The 20,819-nt window shown below is 37.5% G+C and overlaps 1 protein-coding gene across 1 annotated transcript in view; it reads right to left on the reverse strand.

The window, feature by feature from the left end:
* Window positions 1–20,819, reverse strand: part of ADGRA1 (adhesion G protein-coupled receptor A1) — a 467,766-nt gene that overhangs the window by 68,914 nt on the left and 378,033 nt on the right. The window contains exons 13-14 of the mRNA XM_048858295.2: window positions 1,572–1,779; window positions 434–642 (exon numbers count right to left, since the gene is read on the reverse strand). Coding sequence (XP_048714252.1) covers window positions 434–642; window positions 1,572–1,779 — 417 coding nt within the window. The remainder of the gene's footprint in view (window positions 1–433; window positions 643–1,571; window positions 1,780–20,819) is intronic.

Consider the following 20,819-nt stretch of genomic DNA (forward strand, 5'->3'; position numbering starts at 1 on the left):
ACATTGCGGTATGCCTGAAACTAATTAGTATGATCAACACAGTGTGAGGCAGGAACAAAAGCAGATGAGCTTTCTGAGATATATTGATGTAAAAGCATAAATGAGTATACATTTAAAAAACCTTCTCCTATAATTTGTAACCTTCACATACTGATCATTCTTTGATAGAACTTTCATCTGACAAGATTGACTTAAATGTCATTTACAATTGGGCCTCTCTCTAGATATTAGGCTGAGACGACCACCAGGTTTATTCACTTATTAGCAGTTAAATAATTTACTTTTCTTTAAGGTTGTATTGTATAAAACATCATGAGAAATGAAACCTCAGTTACTGGCAAGCAAGGATGGTACATGTACATATTAGAGGAATACATCTGTGTATATATCAATATATATATTTATAGATATACTTGCTAAGTCATATACTCACCATTAGCACTGCAAAGTTACTGAAGTGTGTACTCTGAATGGTGGTAATATTGCCTACAGAGCTAATTATGTGGCACCCTTCTCCACACCAGCCTCCATGTCCATCTAGAAGGTCAAAATCCCAAAAGGCTGCAATGGGGTCTATACCCCGTGCAAAGTGTCTCAAACCTATAGTAAGAGGCGTGGTGAGGTTTCCGAAACTGCATCCATCTGCAAAAGCAACAAACTGAATCAGAGAAATAGACTGGAAAATCCTTTACTGCTGAATGCTGTATATTCACAGATTCAAAAATGTACTGAACTATGGAAAACCAAGCAATAGCCACATATTCCTGTCTGTGTGAATTAAAAGCAAATACAGAAAAGTTTACTACAGTTTAAATTAATCTTAATGACTATTTCAGCCTGTTGAGGTGTCCGATTGATCTGATCATCCTTAATAAAGCTGGATTTGTTGTGTGAGTCTTAAATTAAGACATGTTATACTATTCACTCATGTAACTGAAAAAAGAGCTGTCCCTTAGTGTGATTAATAGCTAAGGCAATTTTGCACTTTTAAAGTTACATTAAAACATTGTTTTAAAAGCAAATGGAAATGTGAATACTATTCAGAATAAACTAAACTATTAAAATTGCCTGGGTGACTAATTAACATAATTAGTCACAGTTCTGTAAGATTCATCACACTGAGACAAAAGCCTTTAGCAACACCTGTTTTAGGTCCTTCATACCAAAAACTATTCTGGTGAATATTAAGATACATGCAACAGGGCATTAACCCCCCACCACCACCCCATCTTAATATTTATCTGAATCCAGAGTGATGGTCTTGCAATTTTCCTTGTATAGAGTAAAACAAGGTTCTTTTCTATTTCACCTTGGTTTGAGATATAAGCTTCTGTCACAACAACATAAAAAAAATGTAAAACCTAATTTGCCTTCTGTTCCTACAATAATTACACTTCTCTTGTGGACCAGTTAATTTGAATAAAACCATATACATATGAATAAATACAAACACTTGTGTTAAGTCATAACACAGGCTCTCAGCATACTGTATACTCTGCTGCTCCATTCTGTACATAATCAAGTACACCGTAGCTTTCAGATTAAAAGAAATAATGAATAACACTCCTCACCTATTTTTGCAAAGACAGCTGGTGTGGTAACTGTCCTACGTTTCCCGTCATCTGCAAGATTTGATGAGTTTCCCGTGCTAGGAAAGAGTTTTCCATTCCGAAAGACAATAAACTGTAGCTTGCAAGTGGAGTTATCAACAGATTGCAAGGCTGAAGACTGAGAGAAGACAGACTGTGGCAAATGAACTGAAGCTACTGCTACAGCATTCTGTACAATGAGAGGAAAAAAGAAAAATTTAAAATGCAAATCACAACAGGGTTGCTTTCAGTATGTTTTAAACTCCTGTACAAGAAATGTATGCTGCCTCCCTTTTCCAACAGACTAGAAGCAACCAAAGAAGCAGGAGCGGTAACCATGGGAATAGGATTGGTACAGCGCATATTAAAAGGGAAAACGTTTTGATTGAATGTGTGAGCCTATATGGTCAAGCTCCCTGCTGCAGAGGTGCAAATGGTTCTTACCATGCCTGCTAGAGGGTCCATCAACACTGCAGATCTGATTTAAAGAGACAACCTCTACCAGGTTTTCTCCTTCACTTAAAACAGAATCAGACAATTTATATGAAAATATTTCTCTGAAAGGGTACTTAAAGAGTACGGGTATAATTTTATTAATACAAAAATTACATCAGTGGAGAACGCTAAACAGAAACAATGCAGTGTAGTAAATATATTGTATGGGTAGTATTTAATTCTTGCTTCACATAAAGAAAATTATTCATCCAACTCCGTTTTTTAGTAAATCTAGCATTATAAATATCTCAAAGTACCAATGTACCAGAAGAAAGCAAGGTTAGTATGAAGTGAATACAAAGACTGTCAGATCACGATAATGGCTTTGACTTGTGAATGTGTTGTACACCATTATGTAAGTAGAGATGTCACTTACAAAATGCGTATAAACACACCAGAATGAATGCTAGGCTGATTTTTCTCATCATTCATTCCTCTTCCTCCTGCTCTAGAGGGAACCTTATCAGTAAGCACTGAGATAGGTACAAGAAAAAACAAAAGGGGAACAGAGTGTAAATAAACAGGACAAGAGATTGGCCTGAGTCTATTTATGTGAAAAGTCTATTTATTTAAAAACAAACAAATTGAAAAATGTTCTGAGTAATTTACATTCCCCCAAAGGCAAAGTACAGCTTCTGTGCACACAATTTGCATAGATTATCACACAATTTACTTATAGCACATGTGCAGTACCTCTTTGAAAATTAAAAAAGAATCATCTTCCCAATCATGCAAACAAACATGACATTAATATATGTATATGTGCTGGGAAGGATACATGTGTGATAGATACATAATGCTACTCAGGTGAGTGAGCAGAAAGGCTACAATAATGTAACAGAGGCTTCTTGTGACATCATAGGTATGAGAGCAAAGCTTGGGCGGCCTCTAATGTCATCGGAACTCTTAGATGAGTGGGTATAGGCTTATTCACAATTCTCCTCTGTTGCAGTGCACATTCTGAAAGTGTATCAAGATTTTAACATGACAAAAGTGCTTACAAATTACATAAAAGTCCTTCTGGACTGGATGGCATTTTCTTATCTGGAAGATGCCATTTGTTAGATAAAGACATTTCGGAAAAACGGAACAAAAAACAACACGAGAGAATCTTTTAGATATTTTTAACCTCACCATTAGATTTTAAAACAGCTGAGCAAGTAGTGACATGAGCGGTAACTGGAACTGTGACATTATCGGTAACTCAGTCCATCATCATGCACTCAACTTCAGATAATGTTTATATTGCAGTCCCATTGATTATAAAGCTGTAAAATTTCTGATTATTCCCTCATGCTTTTAAAAAAAAGTCATATTTCACTGTTATGATATCATACAGTAGCTGTGAAAATATGAACCTCTGATGACATCCCACCTTAGCCACAAATCAGTTTTCAACAACTAGAAGTAAGGATTTTTACTAGGTCCATTCATCAAATTTCAGCAAGTACCTATTGAGGACTTTTCTAGGGTCACATATGAGCATGAGGGAGGTTATAATTTATTTATATTGTTCTTTTATTATTATTACTGTGTGTTGGAAGCAACAAAAGCACTAAATTACACAAATTATTTAGTATATAAAAAGGAGAAAGCTAGCAGCTCTTGAATAAGATTATGATAATGAGACTGACTCCTAAAAGCATTGGGATAAATAATAATGTACCTTGACAAAATAGCTTGACAAAAGCAGCGGTGAATAAGCTGGATGAACACAAGGGTTTTTATAGTGTATTTACTGAGATAGAAAACTATTAAGCCAGTGTGATTCTTAAGCTCTTCCATACTGTGACTTCATGTTACAGAGAGAAAAAAAAGTTATGGATCCCCCTTTCCCAAATAGGTATAAAGGAAAGTGGTAATAATGTCCTTCAGCTTTGAGAAGCCATGAACTAAGCCAATCAGACTTGGAATGCTGTCCATGTATTACAAATGATTTGTGGAAATACCTACACGTGGCTGAGGAAGTCGGATGTGCATAACACTACAGATTAGTGAGTCAATCAGATAATAAAAAAGACTAATAATATTGTTGTATGCAGCATAATTGTAGCAGTGTTGGTCTCAGGATATTTAATATCTTTTATTGGACCAACTTCTATTGGTGAGAGAGACACCCACACCTTGTCTCTGTAGGATTAATTACAGACAACTGAAATTTTTTCTCCATTAGTAGAGCTGACAAAATAATCTGTAACAAGACACTTCATTGCTGAATTTTGTCTCTTTTTCTCTTTACAAAAATTGCCTACAAACAGATAGCAATTTTCAAAAATATAACAATTATTTTGAAATTATCTACCAACAAATCTCTGAATTATTCTTGATCTGTACTTCATTCATGAGCATGTCACTTTGAGCATTTAATATTTCAAATTAAAGTTGTTTTGAGTGGATATAAGGGGCATGTGGGTTTTTTGTTTTGTTTCCTGATTGGAGATGTGTAAATCCAAAGAGCAAATACTCATGATTATGCATTCAAAATTTGCTTTCCATGGATATTCTGCAATGATAGATTAAAACTGGCTGTTTCAGCACACATTCCTGCCAATAAACTCATCTGCTAGAATATTCATAGAACACACACACATTGGGAGTGCCTACACATTCACATTGCTGTTTAAAAATACGAACAAATATTTGTGAACAATTTTTACATCTTAGCCACATGAGAAATTTTTGTACAATAGCATTACTCACATGGGGAAGGTACACTGTAGACTAGAATTCTCTCTCTTCTGCAACAGAAGAAGCAGCAGGGTCTTGTGGATAAAGCACTGGCCTAGTTGAAGGACTTGGCCTCCATCCTTGGCTCTACCGTTAACCTTCTGCGTAAGAGCAGGCAAGTTATGTCACCTCTCTCCCTCAGTTTCCCCACTGGCAGAATGCAATAATGATATTCACTTTCCTTTATAAGACATTTTGAGAGCTATAGCTAAAGAGCATTGTAGAAAAACAGTTTTATTATTATTGATAATGTTAATATTACATCTAGGGAGACTTATGACTGAATGAATCAAGTGCCAATTGCTGTACTATATGTAAAATTGTTATTATGGTTTAAATTAAGACATTTCCCCTGTTACAAATTTTATTTGATCACTATAGTATGAAACTGCCTATGTGAGGCACTTTACAAAATTCAGCTAACAGCATTATGAGAAGGAGCTCCATGGTTATGAAAGCAATTATAACACTACCCTAAAAATGCCATCTGGTGTCTAGCAAGGGAACTGCAGTGTTACAATGATGTGAAGATTCAGAAATGACACCTGGCATTTGCTCAGGGAAAGGCAGGAAAAACTGCCAGCTTGTGCAGTTTATTTAACCATTAGGATTTACGCACTTGGTGGGGTTTTGGAAAATAACCATGTAGGTAATCCAGTCATGACAGCAGGGTTGTTTGCATTCCATTTCTCAAGACTGTATTTAGACTAGACACACCCTTCAAAAGGGGAAATACTAGAGCGATTGGAACTAGTTCAACACAATGTTTTTTCCAGTGGAAACACTGATTGGTTGAAATCAAAATGTTCCATGGGAATGTGTCAACTTCAATGAAATTCTGATGGAACCCTGCCTGCCAGGAATGTTACAAAACCCACCTGGTTTCTTGCCAGCTTACCTGCCTGGCTCCTCAGCAGACCACCAGAGGAGCTGAGAGCCTGCAAGCCCTGGCTCACAGCTTTTCAAAATCCAGGGCTCCTAGATTTCCTGGCTCTTGCATAGCCTGTCAGGTGGACTGTCCGGGAGCCAAGGCTCCCAGCCTCCTCATCAGCCTAGAAGCCCTGAGAGCCCCAGCTCCCTAAGCTGCTTGGCTCCTTCACTGGCATGCTGCTGGGACTCCAGGGAGCCTCAGAAACATTTAGATAAGGATGAAACAAAATACCATTTTGACTTTTTCTAAACAAAATTTCAGAATTCCCATTTTGTGGAAAATTTTGACATTTCAATTTTGTTTTATCTAAGAATTTTATTTTGGAATTTCCCACAGAATGGGAATTCCAGTTACCAGCCAACTCCAGAAAACTCTAAAAAGGGACATAAGAATCCAAGAGAACAATACTGAAATTAACAAGTTTGTCTGCAGTGTTGTAGCCGTCTTGGTCTCAGGATATTAGAGACACAAGATGGGCAAGGTAATATCTTTTATTGGATCAACTTCTGTTGGTGAAAGAGCCAAGCTTTTGAACTACACAGAGTTCTTCTTCATACATCACCCACTTTACCTATCAAAAGTTTAAAATTTCTCATACCATAAAGTGAATGATCCTCAAAATCTATTGAGAGCTACTGAATCTTGACATTTTTTGTAGCTCATGCATGTGTGACTCTTATTAAAAATGTTTAAGGGAAAAACTGAAAGATTTAAAGTGAATTTCTTCCCCCAGGCAATTTTACTCTGGCCTGGAGCACACTTCCTCATAATTGATGGTAGCATTCACGAGGAGTTTTTAAGAGTTTAGAAAAAAGAAAAGGAGTACTTGTGGCACCTTAGAGACTAACCAATTTATTTGAGCATGAGCTTTCGTGAGCTACAGCTCACTTCATCAGATGTTTACCGTGGAAACTGCAGCAGACTTTATATACACACAGAGAATATGAAACAATACCTCCTCCCACCCAACTGTCCTGCTGGACAGCTATTACCAGCAGGACAGTTGGGTGGGAGGAGGTATTGTTTCATATTCTCTGTGTGTATATAAAGTCTGCTGCAGTTTCCACGGTAAACATCTGATGAGGTGAGCTGTAGCTCACGAAAGCTCATGCTCAAATAAATTGGTTAGTCTCTAAGGTGCCACAAGTACTCCTTTTCTTTTTGCGAATACAGACTAACACGGCTGTTCCTCTAAGAGTTTAGAGAAGACATTGCTTCAGGTACCTTTGTGATATGGTAACCCTCTTCCTAGTTGCCCTCTACTTTCATGACCTTTACTTCTTTAAAGAGGCCTGCTCCTGTTTTCAGCATTCCTTGCTGATTGTCCTGCTCTAGCTAAATGAAATTGGAACGTTGTAAGTTATCAGAGGTTTGTTATTAATGTATTTACCTGCTTGCCCTGTGCTGGAGTGACATTCATTGGATGATCAGGTACACAAATTCTTCTTCTAGTGCTGTCCTTGCTTTTACCATTAGGATATTGCGCTGCAAGAATATGAGGGTCTTGTTCCATTGTAGCTGGAGTGCTACATCAGCTGTAGTGAGTCATGACAGAACAGAAGCCCTTCCCTCCGGCTGCATATATCTTGTAAGGAGTGCAGTGAATGAGGCCAGGGCTGTCACACACTATTTTTCAAATATTACAATGTAATATCATAGAATATTTTCTGCAACCTTGGTAATTGCAGCTTGTATGGTGAGGAGTGATTGAGGCGGAAACCTGCAAGAGCCATTGTCTTCTTCATTATGGATCTTGTATATAAATGGATTTCATGGAGCCCTGTTTGTGCTGTAAACACAGAGTAGTACACAGCACTAGAAGAAGAAAAACACATATCTGGGGATCTATTTTATGGTATTATATTACACTACTTGAGAAACAGCATGTGCTCATATAGTTACAAATTATGTGACAGATAATTCAAACACACAAAAGGAAAGATATAAGTGAAACCGTAACTTTTGCATTTCCTGATTTTCAGTGCTTCAACTTTGCTTGATTTAAATTATTCTTCAAGTAATTGGGAATCCACCACATCCCTAGATGAGCTGTTCCAATTGTTAATTTTCCTAATTAAAAATGTGCACCTGAATATGAGGTCGGAAGAAAATAATCTCTGGCAAAAATGAAACAAATGTAGCCACCTCAATTCCACAATCTGAAAAAGAAGCTGGCAAGGAAATAGAGAAAGTAGGTGCAGTGCTTCCAAACATTAAAAATTTGATGACTGACTAATGGATTGGGATGCATTAAGGATATAATACATCATACTGATAGAGATCTGAGTGTGCCGCCAGAAATACATGCACCACATAAAGTTGCATTAGCAGTCAGAGAGCAAGTAAAAACTGAACTTGACTGGACGGTAATATCAGGTGTTATTGAACAAATACAGACACCAACGGACTGAGCTAATTGCATGGTCCCCACAATAAAATCAAACACAGGATTTATAAACAAATAGAGAATATCCAAAAGATGAAGACAAGGACCTAAAACGAGACTTTGCTGCACACAAATTGCTGAGAAGGTCATATCAAGACTTCAAAATAAAAGAGTATTTTCAGTTTGAGATGCATGCCAAGGGTTTAGGCAGACTGACTTGATACAAAAAGTGCAAAACTCTGCACTTTCAATTCCCCTTGTCGATAGATATTGGGGTTGTCTCAGCACGTGTGACAGATTGAGGTATCACATTCCAGATCCTTGTGGTTCTAGATTGGGCAAAAGTAAATTTTGAGTTGCTGATTTGGGGCAAAAATAATTAACGAACAATGAGAACCTTTGTAATGTTCTTCAACATACCAATTAAAGGAACTTTAAATCAAACAGAAGCAAATGACAATTTGAATAGAATGTAGTTAATTATAAACTTGGTGACAAAGTTTGACAGGACCTAAAAAAAGTAGAGCTAATTGTACAAATAGAAAGACCCCCAAGCAAGGAAACTTTACAGAGTCATAGCCAAGAAAATTATTTCGTGATTTGTCACAGTCAAATCCTCCACTTAGAATGCTGCTTGAACACAAGTGCAGAATGGTACAGAAATGACTGGCAATAAAATAAACCTTAATTTATTGTCAATTAAATGACAAATATAAAATGACCTAACCCTACAACTGGTCAGACAGTGAGAAAAAGCTGGGTACCTCCAAGAAAAAATATTTACTGAGACTATAGAGATGTAATTGCTGTATATGACAGGATTATTGTGCGCTACAGATATTATGTAATAATACTGCATATCATGAGGTTGGAAATACTAAACATAATGCACATCCACCTATGTACTGAGAAATGTAAGACTAGAGTCCAAGAAGTCCCATTCTGGCCAGACATGGATATGCCATTGGGTATAGTGAAAGTGGAATCTACAGTAAAGAAATACAGGAAACGCTATGCAAAACAAAACAAAACAAAAAAAACCCTGAAACCACATAGGATTCCAGATCACTTTTGTTTCAGTGCTGGTGCAAATGTATTTGAATTTAAAAACAAAGAAAGAAAGAAATTATATATTTATATATATATACACAACTACTATATGTGCTGTACAATACACCACATAGCAGTGTAAACCAGCTTTTCTTCCATGTGATTCTAGAGAAGTTGCTAACAAATAATGGCACATGTCTCTTTGGTATATTACCTCAAACACACCAAATCACATCCTTTTTATGCAGTCAAACATGTTAGCAGAAAAGTCAGTATGAAGAGAAAAGAGCTTTATTTTAAAAAACGCTGGTGGATTCAAATGATCCATACTTAAACTACAGCAACCCCAATGCTGTATTAGAATCGCCATTTTCAGAGGTGCTGAATCAACTGAAGTCCACTGAAAATACAGGTGCTCAGTACTTTTGAAAATCAGGGCACTTATTTAGGTGTTTGAATATGGATTTAGGAGTCTAACTTCAGGTATCCAATTCTGAACATTTCAATTTAAATGCATAAAAATTAGAACAGCTACAGACATGTTTTAAACCTCAGAGTTAAACAACTTTTTATCTCATTACTAAGTACCATGAAAAACCAAGAGACCATCTACCCCTCCACTAAGAAGCACAAGCTTCCAGCTACTCTGAAGTGTGTGACAGTCTGGGCCATTCCACAAAATATCAATATTCAATGCAAATGACCTAGCTAACTACTAGCCCATGCTCAGCCAAATATTCCTGATGCTAAATCACAGAAAATGTGGAAGCAAGCAAATTCCAACAAAGCTAATCTTCTGCCAATGTCGTAGATTTGTCTTACCCATTTAGGCTAAGACTGGGACATAGCATGGACACAGTACTGGCAGCACATCTCAGTCACTTGTCTTTTGTTCATGGTAGCCATGGATAGAGCACAAACTGCTATACTTACACTGCTGGATCTGTCTGCAGCCTTCCATGTGTGACTGATGCACATATAAATAGAAAGAACAGGAGGACTTGTGGCACCTTAGAGACAAACAAATTAATTTGAGCATAAGCTTTCGTGGGCTACAGCCCACTTCATCAGATGCATAGAATGGAACATATAGTAAGAAGCTTATGCTCAAATAAATGTGTTAGTCTCTAAGGTGCCACAAGTACTCCTGTTCTTTTTGCGGATACAGACTAACACGGCTGCTACTCTGAAACATATAAGTAGGGTTCTATGTACTCTGTGACCACGGTATTTTCTATAAACCCCACCACTCACATCATAGAATTGTGCTCCAGAATTTTTCATTGTTTGAAAAGTTCTTCCACCATGATGACTGCAAAGAAAACGTTTGAAATGTAAACTGAGTATTTCTACATTGTCTTGAAGTGTGGGCATCAGAACTGGACAAATATTTTAGTTCTGGTATTACCCATTCGGTGTGCAGAAGAAAGACCACTTCTTTGTGTCTACTTGATATTCCCCATTTTATACATCCAAGCATCACATTAGCCCTTTTTGCACAGCAGAGAGCTCATGTTGAGGTGATGATCTATAATGACCCAATAATCCTTCTCTGAGTCACTGCTTTCCAAAACAGTCTCCCTTCCCATAGGTATAGTGTTCATTCTTTGTTCCCAGATATATTACCTTGTATTTGGTTGTAATGTTGGACTGTGACTATTTAACCAGGTGGTTCATATCACTCTGTAACAGTAACCTGTCCTCCTTATTTACTACTGCAGCAATTTGTGTGGTCATATGGAATCTTTACCAGCAAAGATTTCATATCATCTAGGTTTCAGAGTAGCAGCCGTGTTTGTCTGTATTCGCAAAAAGAAAAGGAGTACTTGTGGCACCTTAGAGACTAACCAATTTATTTGAGCATAAGCTTTCGTGAGCTACAGCTCACATCGTCTAGATTGTTGATAAAACCATTTAATAACACTGAACAAAAGAATTGATCCCTGAAGAAGCCCTCTAGAAAAGGTCCCATTCATTGGTACCTTCTCATTAACAACTACATATTGAGATCTGTCAGTGAGCCAGTTTTTAATCCATCTAATATATGCCCTGTTAATTCCATATAATGCAAGATTTTAAATCAAGATGCCATGTTGTACTAAATCAATTTCAACAAGCTAATATGCTTATCCTGCAACCCCATATCACCTCTGGCACCTCCTAGACACCAAAACATCTGGCTCGCCAAAAACTTCTCTGAATCAGTTATGTGTTGACAATACAAAACTCTGAAGCATATTGAAACCTGAAAATGAGTGAACAACATTATGTCAATTTAAATATAAAAATAAATAGGACAGGGCTACTCTACTGACTGTATTATTCACTTTCATATTTAATTTAAATACAAACTTTAATTTTAATGAATCTGCCACAGAACTTTCAATTTGCCCCATCAGAACACTGTGAAAAAAAGGGACCTTGTTGCAGAATGTAGGTACAGCTTGATGCAGAGTCTCCAGAGGAATATATACAAGATTTAGCAGGATTAAACGGTACGTTCCAAGTGGATAGATCTCTTAGAGCTATGATAAGCAATCACTCATTGCTGCTAAGATCCGAGAGATGGGATGCCTCCTGAGGACACTGGAGAATACGTGCCTCCATCTGTTCCTTGTTTCCCCACATGCTGGAGGATAAAATGAACCATTGTGGTATTGCCACAAGATGACAAAAATCAGACAGCTCATGTTGGGGGAGTTGTATAATATTCATAGTGCTCCTTGGTTTGGCTAGCCATCTAACAGTAAGACAGTCTAAACACTAGCGCAGTTCTGAAGCCCAGTAATTGTTATTTATTTTAAAATAAATCTGAAAATTCATCAGAATAAATGCACACAACCTTTCCAGAAGTGTAGGATTAGGACCCCCAGAACTCTGGTTTGCTTGGGAATTTGCCTCCTTTTATTCATTATTAAAGGTGAGTATGTGTGCAATCCCATGTGCCTGTCCTGAGAGGGGATGTTGCAAAGGAGAAGGGGGACAGTTGGGGAAGTTGGGAGGACTTGCGCATTGCAGGAAAGGAGAGATCTGTCAATCGGGGTAAAGAGGTATCCAAAATGAAATATTTTTAAAAATTGAAATCTGTAAAGGGAAAGGTCTGTAGTTTGGATTATTACTTGTGCTCTCAAAACTAGTTTACCCATCCCAAGTTGTAAATCCAGCATAGCCTCATTGTGCTTGTCACAATGTAGTGGCCCACTTACCGAGTGGAGTTTCACTGAGAATGCATGTCACAGGTATTCTGGAGCTGTGCTGGCTGCTTATGAGTTTCTAAGTGGAATTGAAGGTGCTGTTTTTGATCTTTTAAAGGTCTGGGACATAGTTACCTGAGACAACATAATATGCCCATTATCATTTGCCTCTGCAGAGATGTTCTCACTGGAGCTCCCTTTTCATAATGGAAGGTAGCAGCTGGCAGTGTGTGTTCCAGAAAGCTCCATCGGATCTAGAATCCGTTTCCCCCTTGCCCCTTGCAGTCTGTTAAACTCTGGGAATGATACATTTTGTCCCAGACACGTTGGGTGAAGGCTGCCTGAGGTGTGGGGATGTATTTCTATTTTATAGGGAATGTTATTTGCCATCTAAGGCATGTTGGGAGTGAAGATTTTATGGTGGAATGAGGAGACAATTTATTATTATGATATTGATGGGACTGTAATGTTAATTGATACAAGGGCACTCAGAGGATAGATGGGCATCTGTTGAATTCTTGGATTTTTTTTTTTTTATAAATCAAAATAAAGAAACAGACAAGTAAATAAATATCATCAGTGGAGCTGTCTGGATGGCTCATTCAGCTACATTCCATGTTTTGCAGGTCTAGCATCATGGGACGTCAGAGATAAGAATCACAATTAGACCCAATAGCCACTCAGCCAATAGCCTCTGTGACTCATCATCCACAGCGTTGAATTATGGATGAGTACTGCCAGTTTTGATCAAGGACTCATGTGAATTCCAGCTCCAGTATATTAACAGATATTCTTTTTTTGCACATGAATATATGTGATTTCCATTTACAACTAGTTAAACCCTGTCAATACACATGCCTCATGAGCTTTTAGTTTTTATTTTCTACGCGGGTTCATAGCTTACTGACACAGACGCAGAAGATTCTCAGTAAAACCAGGAGAAGTACTTTTTATCAACCTTGACATCTTATTACTCCCACCATCTAAAAATAATAAAGTGACACCCAAAGGTTTTACAGCATTAGGATCAAAATATTTGAGTTAAAAGAGGATGCTTATGATATGTACAAGAAAAAAATATTTAAGACTGAGACTGTATTGCAAATTGTATTTGCATTTGGGTAGTAAGCAGAATATACATGAAGGCACCAGTCAAACTTTTACTGAAGTCTCACACTTAGATACATTTTACATATTTCTGCTTACTGAATCTGATGCAAACAGATTCAGCCATTAGGTGACATATAAGGCCCTACTTGAACTGCAGGGTGATTGTCAAAAAATTGCAGCTAAGTTGAGGACAAGGCATGGAAAATTGAGGGAAAGGAATAATGGACCTTATTATTTGCAGTAATAAAGTCCATTATTACATTTCCATGATTTTCCTCTGTCAGCTGCTCGGGTTTCAGAGCAGGGGCCCACACTGTTGGCTGCCCAGAAGTGACAACGGGGATCCAGGGCTGAGAGTGGCCACCGGGGCTCACAGCAGGGGATCCCACTCTCAGCCCTGAAATGGCCCAGGCTCCCACTGTCAAAATTGCAGTGGAAGACTAATATCGCGAAATCTTTAACTTTTGCAATATTACAAGTTACAAGGGACCTTAGTGATGTAATAATTTAAATGACTGAATATTACAGCTCTTTAAGCATATTAGTTATTAAGATTCTAAACTTCACAGAACTGTTTTCACACTTTAACTAGATAAATATAAAGTTCATCAAGGAACATGAATGGGAATGCAATGCAAAACAAAATTCATAGAGCTCTCTTTTGAAGTTTGTCATTAAAATGTTGAGACTGAAAAATATAAAGAACATACAGTGTACTGAAGTCTTGGTATTACATGATTTTTAGCATTCTTAGTTATTTCATGTGGATAACAGGGTGTTGATTACTGAAGTGCAATACTGATATTACTAGTCAATGGCTATTGAGAAATTGCTACTTTTTGTTTAAGGAAAAACATAAAAAACTCATTTAATGCAGTCAATGACAGCAATTCCAGTTATCTTTGTTTTTTTCTGGAAGTGGGTTGGGAAGTTCCATACCATAAAAACTCCACCCATCATTCTTCATATTTTAAATTTGATTTTGAACAATTCACAGACAGTATTAAATCAGTATTCCCCAAGCTGCACGCACTGCTACAGAAGGGTGTGAGATTATCAAAGGCTGTGAAGGCACTTCAGCTCTCTCTTCATGTGGTAAGAAGGGGATATGTAAAGGAAGAAGCTGTGAGGCTAATGTTAAGGTTTGCCTCTATTCTAAGAGCCATATGTAGACCCACCCCCATCTTTTGCTGTACTCCAAGAAACAACAACCCTGCCACTCTCACACTACTAAGGGGCACAATCATCCCCAAGGTGGGGGGGAGGTGTCACATATTATTATTTTCCCTGTTCTTGTCCCTCCCCACTGAACCAATACCGTCTCCCTGTCCCCAAGATAGACAGAAATCAGTCTCTCTTTTCTGAATTCCCAAAGGTGACAAATAGCAGTCTCCTCTCTGGATCTCAGTTAACACAGCTGATCTGATAGTTTCTAGAATGCAACTTGAAGGAATAAGTAATAGAGAGAATTGCCCTTTGGTCCAAAGGTTTCATTAGCTTGTTAATGAAATTCAAAGGTCACAAAGGTGGTGATTCTTATACTGGAAGATAGATGGAGACCAAATCCTTAAAAAATGTCTTCACATTTGGGTGAACAAAAAAGAGAAGACCATTGGACTGTGGGTTATATGTTGGTATAATTGATGAGTGGACTTTAATAGTGGCAAGAGCTAGATCTGACTTTTCAGAGAAAACATGCTGTCCAAGACGTTGGTAATGGAGGAAGATAGAGACTGTGTTCTTGCTGTATGCCCATATTGTAAACCACCTTTATTTCACAGCATGTGTCTTTTTGTAGTACTCTCATGAAATTCTTTGGAAGAGCCAGTTGGATCTACTGTGAACACTAAGGGGGAAATTCTGACCTTATTGAAGGCAACAGGAGTTTTGTAATTGGTTCATTCGGGCCAGGATTTCACCATAAAAGCCCAAGGGCTTGTCTATACTATCGCTTAAGTCCATGTAACTTATATCGCTCAGGGATGTGAAAAAGACATCCCCTTGAGCAACAAAAGTTACAGCGACCTAACTGCTGTCTACAGCAGTGCTGTGTCAGCCGGAGACGCTCTCCTGCTAACTTCTGCCTCTCACAGAGGTGCAGTAATTATGCTGATGGGAGAACACTCTCCCATCAGCATACAGCATCTTCACCAGACATGCTACAGCACTTCCAATGTAGACCTGCCGTAAGTCTAGCAGAATGCCATGCTAAAGGTCGACATGAACTGGACACGGGGCTGAGTGAAGGACCTAGCTTTGGGCCTGGGAAAAGAGACATGGAGATGCTATACTGGTAAGTGATGCAGAGGTTCCAAGGCTATGACTACAGGTTCCAGTTACTAGCACTGTTGAGCCCAGGTTGGAAGTATAAGGATGATCTGAGCCTTGTCCTTACTTTAGCTTTCTGAAGACTTGAGGGTGATGTGGTAGAGAAGAGGATGCTTAGCTGTGCACCAGTTCATAAGATCTAGGGATGAATTTAGGGGCAAGTGACCCAGGCGACCGCCTGGAGTGCTGGGCTTGGATGGTGCCGGGCTCAGGGTGCTATTCTGGTTGTTAGTGACAAAAGGGAAAATAGAATGTTTGAAGTAAAATGTTTCAGGTTTTCTGTATGTGGATTCATTTTTCACTAAAATCCTACAATGTTCTGGAACTTTGTAGAATATCAAGGAACCTTCCAGACTTTCTGAGAACTACATTTTCCTTGAACCTCCTAGAATGTTGTTAGCCATGCCCTCATATGTGTATAACGGGTCAGGCATCACCCTAAGACTGCAGAACATAGACTTTTGCTTTCCCTAATACTGTCTGTTTTCCCCTGTAGAAAATACAAGATTCCCCCAAAGAATCCTTCAGGAGCTCAGTATAGGAAGCGAAAAGCTCAATTGCAATCTGGTTTGCAGCGAGGGGCAAATTTGATGGGAAAATATCTGAAACAGAACAACATAGAATGGACTTTAGGTAGTAGTGATCGTCCCAGTGCAGAAGAAATTGAAGAGCGAAGCATAAATGATGGAAGTCCTATTACTAAGGAATTCGCAGATTTACCTGATGCACAGTTCAATTTCTTGATGCTAGTACATTTCAGTTATTCTTAAAATTCAAAAGTTTCTATAAGCTTAGAGGAAACAATTTTTTATTTGCTTATATATGGCATGAATAAATACAGATAAATAAAAGGGATAAATAAGGCATGTAAATCGTGCATCAGAGTCATTAAATGGGCTACAAATGCAATAAAAAAGAAGATATTCAAAAGTTTAACAAATGGCGGGAGGGGGGGGGAGCATCAAAGACACTCCTCAGCTGGGGCACCATTCGGTCTTGGGCTGGCCCTGATAAGATCATTCGGTCTTGGGCTGGCTCTGATAAGATCAGTGTTCTTTAATAAATTCAGGTCAGATCCTTATTAACTTTTGAACAATGTAAAGGACACTTAGTATTGTCCTACAAGACAAACACATACTTGGGGGTCCCCATTGTTAGAATCAGCCTTTAGTGACACTTGTGTTGATCTTGTTGTTTCAGGTCCTTTGTAAAGAAATTATCTTTGCCTGCCAAATTTAGAATCACAGGGATGGCTGGATGAATAAACTACTGCCAGAACCATGTGAACAGTGAGGAGCAAACCCTTCATGTGGTAGTACATTCTGACTGTGCCATATATCAGAATCTATGGTGTCAGACTCTTGATTCAAAGAAGAGAGACATTCCAAGCCACAAAATCTCTCATAGGTCAAGCTCGTTCATTTAAATTCTGGATTATCTGATCATAAACTGTTAGTCAGTCTAGGTTAACTTCCTAGGTCAACTAGGCTGGATGCACAAGCATTGATGGAAATGATTGACAAAATGGAAGCCACTCCTCACCCTGAATCAGTCTAGCTAAGGTTTTTCTAAGACTCTAACCACAGAGGTATCTAAACATCAAAGAACATTTGCTATCACTACCAACAAAGGCAATGACAAAAATCCTGAGGCAACATATGCAAGGTCTTAATGTTGCTTTTCTCACGCTCTGTTGCCACTTCACAAAGTGCTTTCAATTGACAGTATTTCTGGGGAAAAACAAAAGACATCTTGTATAAAATTTCCAAAAGCGCCTAAATGATTTAGGATCCTAAATGACTTTTTTGAAAATGGGACTTATGTTTCTACATCATAACAGTAGACTGTTGCAAATTTTACCCCATTATTTTTGAAAAAATAAAAGTATAATGGCAAAGTGGCATTTTATTTTGCAAAAGTGGATTGTGAAAAATAGTAAATTTCCAACTGAGACAAAATCTTGAACATTTACCATTTTGCTCATATACCATTAAAAGCTGGTGACATTTCATCCTGGGTCAAATTTGAAAATAATCACAGACATAATCAGTTTTCACCACAAATACTCATCATGTGAAAACTGATAGCTTAAAGTGAGGAGAGAGTAGCTAGATATTTGAGGGACAGCATGGGAAGGAAGATTGTGAAACAGCAGCTCCTGCCACGAACTTGTTATATGGCCTTGTGTGAATCCCAGCCTCTCTTCCCCACTTTCTAGATCTATAAAAAGGGAAGAAGAAGAATATTGTGTAATCTTCCTCTTCATTCTTGTGGGTGGTAGATTGACTTGTGAGTGATAATAAAAGGTTAAGTCACTACAGTATTCCAGAAGTGGATGGAAAGAGCTTTTCTTCTAGTTTTTTCTCTTGCTTATGAATTCATATAAGTTTTCACATACTAATGCTGCAGGGCCCTTATCCTTCCGAGAAAAGCATTAATAAAAAATAGCAGTTTATATACCATGCAGTACTTATTTTTGAATCTTGTATATTAGGAGCAAATTTGCAATTTAATCAGAAAAAAAAGAATTGTTTTACATTATTATATCTAAGCATTTGCTATAACTTGAATATTTTTGGTCCTCTCATCTTGCTCTACTGATTTTCTAATTCCTTTCAGTAAAGGTCAAATTTTCTGGCAAAAGTATATTTAATGTGTTCACAAATTTGTACCAAAGGCCTTTAGACTAAAGGGCTTCATTTTACCAGTCAGACACATCAACATTGTGTATAATTCAGATTTACTCAAGGGCTTCTACTGCTAAATCTGACTAATCTTTAATTTTTTTTTAAAAGGCAGCATTTTGTCATCCTTACTGAATCACTCCCAGTCTCCCATTAAATTTATATACCTTTTTCTATTAATATTCTATCACAATACCGTAATATGTTCACATTTACCCTATGTGTTACTTCCTCTTCTAGAGTCTCTAACTTTACTTTAAACATTAGTGTCCTAAAAGAATGGGAGTGCTTTGGTAAGTTTGGCACATACATTTTTGCATTCTCACTACTCTTACAAGATGTTGGTATGAGGACCTGAGTGGAGGAATCAATTATTTAAGAGCCAAGAGCTGAGAAAGCATGCTAGAGAGGGGAAAAAAATCAGTAAAGAAAAAAATGGGTCTCTGATGCCAACTGAAGGGCTAACACTGCGTACAAAATTAATAACTTGCATTATTAGCTGAAAGACAGTAGATTTGAGAAAGTTTGGCAGAGTCCTAAATTGCCTACTTCAGCAACTAGTCTTGGAAACTACACACCTAAGGTGATCACAAAATGCTCCTGACAAGGGCACAGAGTAAATTAATGACTAAACTCCTATTACTTTCTTCCTTTCTGGCTCTGCAAGTCTCCAGAATAGCCTAGCAGGAAAAAATAATAGCTGTGATGATGACTGTTGTGGTTAGATGAAACTAGACTAGACTAGGATCGCAAGGAAACCAGTCAATTTTGACACAGCTTCTAAAAAAACAACTTTAGAAGTGTGGTGTTGCACTTCCATGCAACATATAGCATCTGTAAAGCAAATAAAGACAATGCCTTTCCTACAGTCTGCATTAAATAAATCGTTTGATTTTGATGAAATGAAATATCATAGATTGAGATCTCCTTCCCCTCCAGATGTAAAAACAAAAACTGAACACAATAAAAACTGATTGAGCTCTTTATGCTCTTCTGCTAGTCAAAATGATGATGCTACTACATTCTTCCTATAGTACATACTACAAATACATTGACAAACACATTCAAAACAACACAAGACTAATTAAATTATAAATATCGTACATCTCATCTCTGCATTTTACAACCATGTTAGGGCTCTTGAAAGAACCTTATTCAATACTCATTTTCTGGATTAGCTTGGGTATTCTTTAACTGGTTAGATTTTCAATGAAAATGTTCATTAACAATAAACCAAAATGATGTGCTCTGGGGTATCTGTTTTTTTTCTTTTCTCTTTTGTACCTTGACATGGAAAATGCAAGATACTTGTACTTGCTAAGCAATGGTCTATTCAGCACCATTGTGTTGGCATTACTCACCAAGTGGAATTAAAAACTGCACTACAGTTACCATGACAACCAGCTGTCTCCCACATACAGCATCAGTTTGAATTTTTGCAGACCATTTCTAAAAAAGATTTAAGTCAACAAATTCAGTCTTACCCTGAGGTAAAACCCTGGTTTAAGGACAAATAATTAAAATTACTAAACTGAAAATATTTAAGATCAATACACGTTTATCCCTTTCATATGACTTTGGTCTTCAAATATCAGCAGTGACTTTTGTCAGAAATTAAAGGTAAACAGAAATCTCCCTGTTCAAACTATAGCTGAGGGCCAGTGAAATTCTTGACCCAATATCTATCCAAGATTATTTAATGTGGTAAAGCTACAAGAAATTCTTGATATATTGTGCCCTCAGAAATATTAAGCTTTTCTATTTAGCATTGTTTTTGCAAATCAGTCACATAATAAATGAAATAAAATATAGCAACCCCAATGTTTACAACTGCATTTCAAGTCCTGAGGTTCTTGAAACAATGGAACTATAAAGTTAGGTATTATGAATCTTCTGTGTTTCAACAAATCTGCAAATTAGCCACTGAACTGAGGAGTAGGGCTTGCATAACCAAATAAATAATTTAGGGCAAGCCAGACAGAAAAGACAGCACTGTTCTCAATGGTCTAATATATTATACACTAATATTTATCATCATCTGATTATGTTTTAAAACATTATACACCCTTTCCTCCAAGCAGGGGGTATTTCATTATGTATTCAGGGAAAACACTCCTACTAAATCTAAATTTTCTTTTTAAGCTACCTTTTTAAAAAATGAAAGAAATTCAGATATTAAGAACACACATACATAATGTTTACTTATATCCCAACAAAATCAGACAATACACAATTCAGACTTGCACTCCCCTGGAAAAGTGGGACACTGTGACATGCAATTATGAAACAAAACAGTAAAACACCAGAAGCTAAGCATTACTTTAG

This window comes from Caretta caretta, chromosome 7 (assembly GCF_965140235.1).
Source record: "Caretta caretta isolate rCarCar2 chromosome 7, rCarCar1.hap1, whole genome shotgun sequence".
NCBI classification, from domain to species: Eukaryota; Metazoa; Chordata; order Testudines; family Cheloniidae; genus Caretta; species Caretta caretta.